The 5,827-nt window shown below is 48.2% G+C and overlaps 1 protein-coding gene across 1 annotated transcript in view; it reads right to left on the bottom strand.

Moving 5' to 3' along the window:
- Window positions 1–8: 8 nt before the first annotated feature.
- Window positions 9–5,827, bottom strand: part of LOC104390208 (SRSF protein kinase 3-like) — a 9,334-nt gene continuing 3,515 nt past the window's right edge. The window contains exons 5-11 of the mRNA XM_009999311.1: window positions 5,712–5,818; window positions 3,885–4,047; window positions 2,641–2,726; window positions 2,103–2,210; window positions 1,622–1,691; window positions 1,444–1,536; window positions 9–196 (exon numbers count right to left, since the gene is read on the bottom strand). Of these exons, the coding sequence (XP_009997613.1) occupies window positions 9–196; window positions 1,444–1,536; window positions 1,622–1,691; window positions 2,103–2,210; window positions 2,641–2,726; window positions 3,885–4,047; window positions 5,712–5,818 (815 nt within the window). The remainder of the gene's footprint in view (window positions 197–1,443; window positions 1,537–1,621; window positions 1,692–2,102; window positions 2,211–2,640; window positions 2,727–3,884; window positions 4,048–5,711; window positions 5,819–5,827) is intronic.

Genomic DNA, 5,827 nt, shown 5'->3' with positions numbered 1-5,827 from the left:
GGGGCCGGTCACGGGGGGCCGAGCCACGCGTGCCGCAGGCTCTGTGCCGCCGTGGCGCGGCGCTGAGGCGAGTAGTGCAGCGCGGGCAGGAGGAAGCTGGCGAAGGGAGCGGCCGCCTCGCTCGTCCACTTGTGTGTGTCCTGCAGGACGCTGCGGAGGCTGCGGGGGCAGAGCCTGGAGAGCCGCAGGAGAGCACCTAGCAAAGACAGCGCGAGCACGGTACCTTGCTCAGACCTGCAGGGCTGGGAGGCTGCTGCTCCTCACCTCATGCAGCTCATCCAAATCATCCCGAAGGATCCCTCCGCCTCTAAATCGCACTCTCTGAAAGCTTCACCCGCACAGCTCCCTGCAGGTTTGGCTCCCAGGTGTTTCTCAGAAACCATCTTGCCAAGCTAGCGTTTGCTCTCTCCCTGTTGCTGAGTAACTCCTAGTTGAGAACGTGCGTGAATGAGGCGTTCCCAGAATAACCACATCAGAGCTTGTGCCCGGTGCCTGTCTGCATGCAGGCTGGAGTGCAGCAGGCCGTTTCAGCACCAGAACTCACAAGACGCTAATATTTAATGTGTCCTGTGCCTGCTAGCTCCCTGGGGCCCAGAAGAGTGCCAGTCCTGACCCAGAAGCTGTCCTTGTCCCCTGCAGTACGTGGTGTAAATGTAGTGACTCAGGTTAGGCCTGTGTTGTCAGGCCAGTTTGGTTCACATGGAGAATGAATAGAGAACTAGTTCTGACTCATTTCTTTTGAGCACCATAGAAGGAATAAGAGTGAGCAAAGGGTGTGAACCCTGCACAGGGGTGCTGGTTGTACTGCAGCGTGGGGGACTAGCCTTGGCATTGGATGAGCTGTGGGTGGGCTGGGGCTGGGTGGCTGGTGTGCAGGAAAGCAGAGAAAGGATAAGACTGAATGACATCAGGATCGAGTAATGGATGCCTTGAAGTCAAAGATGAGGATTTCAAGCCTAATGAGGAAAGGAATTGGGGAGAATTAAAAAAAAAATATATGTTATAATTAGGTCAGAAGACTGACTCTGGCAGCCATGCTGGAAGGATATGACTGTCCCATTTCTGATCAGCAGCATTCTGTGCCAGTGAAACGGGTGACATCCAGCCAGTTACACACCCTTCTCAGCCTTCCTGCTATGTGGGTGTTTCCTGCCTGTATTTCCACTCTCTCCAAATCCAGAAGAGAAAGAAAGGAAATGTGTTCCCCATTGGGTGTTTGCTGTGACCGTTTTTCAGGATTTTGCCTCCATCTCTGGAATGCTGCTGGATTGCAAAGGTAGGCAGGGCAGGAAGTGTTACTGCTCTTTATGAAATCTCCACTTGTCTTCTGTCCCTGCATGTCCCTGAGTTGTGTAACACAACTTTGGAGGTGAAAGCTGAGTAGAAGTGTGTCAGAGATCCACAGTAGTTTTTAATGTTAACCTTCTTTTCTCCAATTCTTACCTGGCCTGCTGAAAAATTTAGTTGACTTGTTCCAGGAGAAAGCTATTTGAGGAGGAATTCTTCCCAGGAGCTCAATGATACGAGCAACGTGATCTAAACAGAGGGAGAGAAAACACATGTAGGCAGAAGGATTGTGACACTTCTGTCAGTGAAATTAATAAAACTGATGGAGTCCTACCATCATCTCTGGAGAAATATTTCCCAGGTTGAGGATCAAATAGACAGTCTCCAGTTGCCATTTCAAATGCCTAGAAATGGAGGAGTGTTGGTAAGTCACTAACTGACCTGGAGGGTTTTTTTCCCTAGTAACTCTGATAGTACCAATTTCCCTTCCTGTCACACAGAACTGATCCTAATACAGAAATACTTGCACTGCTTTAATCCATGGTGGATGTTGCAAATTGAGAACCTGATTCAGTCAAGTCTGTCAACTAACATACACGGAGTGTGAATTGCTTTGTAGCTTAAACTAATTAAGAGTGACTTTTATCATCAGCACACTTTCAGTCCAGAGTGAGTGGGTGCACACAGCCCCTTTCTCTGCAGCAAGGAAGTCTTGCTGCCCATGCAGCAGGTATAGGTGGGTGCTGAGGTCATGCTGCCCTGGCCTCTTAGTGTCAGTCATCTGCCAGGCATGCACAGCCTTGTCGCAGTCCTACCAGGCAGCCCGTGCTCCAGATATCTGCAGGGGTGCCATAGTCTAATCCGAGAAGCACTTCCAGGGCACGGTATGGCTGGGTCTGTATCTCCTTGGAAAAAGGCTTGTACTGAAACAGAAAAAAACTCCATTGGGTTAGCATTCCTAAATGAGTAACAGCAACATTTGTGGTCTCAAGCTTCCCTCCCAGCAAGGACAACATGGAATATGTGTGCTACACTGCACTGGGCACAGCAGGCACATTCTGAGCCCTTCTGACACCAGAATGAATTTATCTCCCAACATTTCACACTGAACTCAGGTTTGAATTTCTGTTTGTAGGGACTTGCTGCAAGCTGAAGACACTTCCATAGCTGACAGTGTCTCCAGGAATACAGGACCCAGCTCTGAGCTGGGAATGCTGAATATAACACCCCCCTAAAACTAGCATCTCTTCAGCACAATGAAACAGCTGTAAAAGGACAGACACCCAGAGTGAGAGAGAAAGAAGCACACAGCATCCCACATTGTCATGGGACTGAGACTTGGAGCCAACTCACTGTCCAGCATGCACTGCCCAGATCTGCAATTTTCACTTCTATGCTCATTAAATCAGATTCTTCCAATCGATTGCCAAGATCACCATCTAGGTGGAAAGGACAGAAAGAAATCAGGTCTTTCCAAACTCACTGGTATGCATGACTTACCACAGGAGAAGGATGTAAGCCTTCCTTTGAAGTTTTTCAACTTAAAAGGTCCTAAAACATATTTATCACCACCTCTGTTTCTTTGAGGAAACACAAAGAGCTGGTATCCAGTCAAAATCTGAGGACACTCAGGAGGACAGTAGCTTGTAGTGGAGTGACCATGTACCCCCACCCTGCTGCAAAGTTCCTTGAGCACCTAGGTTACTGTGGGCTCAGAAGAAAGGGCAGTCGACCAGCACTAGTCAGACACAAAACATGTAATGCCTCCTTAGCCTTCAGGAATCCTGGCTGCCATGGCCCTTGGACACAGCCTGCTTGGCAAGCACTGTAAAGGCAACATTTTCATATGACCCCGGAAAAGGGTAATTTTTGGATTACTGCTTCACAGTGAGCTGTCAGTCTGTGCCTAATATTGTGCCTTTCTGCTCCAAGCAAGACTCAGTCACCAATCAAGCATTCCTCGATTGCCCCAGAGTCTGAGAGACAAAACAGCACCCTCATGGGGAAACATAATGCAAGGGAAAATGTGAAGGGTCTCATTGCTGATCTTCCAAGGAACTCTCTGGCCCCGTGTGTTATTCTATATTCACAGCATTCTCTGCAAATAAACCGTGTCTCAAAAGGTCTTGGAGATTAGCAGTACATACAAGTTTCCCACAAACCTCAGAAATAAGGGAAACAAAGAGCAGAAACATCACACAGCTTTCTGATCAAACCATTTTGTACAGAAATCTTCCAGTGGCTGAGAACACCAGACACAAGAGGACTACCCAGTGCCTAAAGCTGCAAGGAGGAGCTCTGAGGTCACAGTGGGGCTGTTAACAGATGCCTATCATTTGTAATTGTCCTCCACACAAACCCACCTGCAAGACCATATTTCTGTAGGTGCCTTGAGTAGCTTGTAGCCACTGATGTTTGTGTTAAGAGGAGATAGGAGAGGCCTCTCAGCAGCATTCAGCTGGCTGCACTGTTTGTAGTGGCTGTTGCAGGAGAGAGGAACTTTTCCTAAGATACCTGTGCCTGCTGCCTCTCCATTTCCCTCCTGGCAAGAAGCATGTAAGTCCCTTTCCTTGTTAAAAAAGCCCTGGAATGCTCACCTGGTCCCTTTCTCCTCAAATCTGTTGTCTGGCCACAGTCAAGCATGTTGGGCAGAAGCCTTTGGAGGCTTTGGTTGCGTCCGTACAGCAAGAGGTTCTCGGGTTTGATGTCAGCGTGGATGATGCGGCAGCGCTGGTGCAGGAACTGCAGCCCTGCTAGCACCTGGGTGAGCAGGCAGCAAAGCCAGGTCAGCAAGGCCAGGGTCCACACCTCAGCCCCCTGCCCCAGCAGCTCTCACAGCAGTCAGGCACAGCAGGGATACCAGCTGTGGACATCCTGCTGTTGAAGAAACGATGATAACTGGTGATCACTATCTGCAATAAATGATGGACAAGCCCTGGGAGATGGAAAGAGGAGGCATTACCATCACAAAGCTGAACTTTCTCCCAAAAAAACTCATTCCCGCTCATGTGATTTCATCCTTAAACCACCACGGCCTTCTTTCTATTATTATTCAAATGAAAGTTGGGGGCCAGTTAGAGTGACATGGCATGGGAAGGTGTCCCATTGTAAAAGGAAAGACCAGGAGGAGCAGCATAATCCAGGCAGGAGGAGGGAGAGCTATGTGTGTTTGTAGAGAGGACTGAACAGTAGTGCAGGAGAGCCATGTAGGAAAAAAACAGCTTATGATGGAGCAGGGAGAGTCTGGCCTGTCACAGGGGAGAGATAAACAATGCCTACCAGAGAGAAACAGTCACTATCAGAAATCAATAACAGCAAAAAGGCCACTGGGACATTTATTCTTTTTTTTTTTTTTTTTAAACACTCTGGTCAGTCATAAAGGGCTGGCAAATATTCTCTGTATTATCAAATTCTATTCTGGGATGAACACCAGCCCGGGGGAAATACCAACCTTAAATGGTAACTGTGAAACACAGGGAAAGATTTAAATAGCTAACTGGAATGAATCAGAAGTAAATACTGCCCCAGTGCTGATCTGATGGGGGAAAGAGATTCTGAGATTTTACAATTTAAGCAGATAAGGGAATGGATCAAGCAAAAGGCTTGGGTGTGAAATGGGGCACAGAGATTAATGCCACTACTATTTTGTGTAACTTGCTCAGGTGGTAGTGAAGCTTCTTTAGAGGAAGAAGAGCCTATTCCAAGGAAGAAGAGGCTACTCTAGAAAATAGGAGGAAGGAGGAAGCAGTTTTCATTCTTAGTGTCCCTAGAAGGGCATAGGAATCAGGGCAGCAAATCTTCATCTTGGCCAGTGTGTAGATTTCTGATAACTCAGCATGAGGCAAAATGTCATTTAAACTGTGCTGAGGCCTCACTCAGGCTTCCTGTCCCTCCGCTATTCCCAGCAACACATGAGAGACTCGGTTTTCACGATCTGTTTGATCAGCACACCACATCCTTACAAGGGATGAAGGAGGAGTTGGCTCTGAGCAGGAAAACCTCAAGATGGGTGGAGGAGCAGCCAACAGAACCAGCAATTTGGAAAGCCCTGGGAAGACATCAGCACTGAGGGAGACTTCAAGCAGTCTTTGATAGCCCCGTACTGACTCTTCCTGGTGGTGACTCCTTCTCAAACCTGATGAGACCTTAGGCTTGGGCAGCAACACATAGTGCCCCTGTATTCATGGGGATGTGATGGCTTCCCACTCTACAACTTACTTAATGTTTTTTCTTTCCTTATACACAAAATAAATAGTTACTGCTTTTCTTAAAAACTGCATGTGTTGGGCACTCACACGTGTTGTCCCTTTCTTTGCAGATGCAGCCATGGAGTTTATGGCAGCTGACAGCAGGATGAAGACTGTGCCATGTTCCCCAGCCAACATTCCCTTGGTGACCTCACCCACTTCAAGCTAAGTTCTCACCTGCTGTAAAGACTTTTTCACAAAGGGCAAAGGCAGTCCCTGGGCTCTGTAGTTACCCATCAGACATCGCAGGGAAGGACCCAGCACCTCAAATACCAAGCACACATGTGGGAAAG

This window comes from Chaetura pelagica, unplaced genomic scaffold, assembly GCF_000747805.2.
Source record: "Chaetura pelagica isolate M959 unplaced genomic scaffold, ChaPel_1.0 scaffold316, whole genome shotgun sequence".
Lineage (NCBI taxonomy): Eukaryota > Metazoa > Chordata > Aves > Apodiformes > Apodidae > Chaetura > Chaetura pelagica.
The sequence above is the reverse complement of the archived record's forward strand: the minus strand, read 5'-3'. Positions and strand labels throughout refer to the sequence as shown.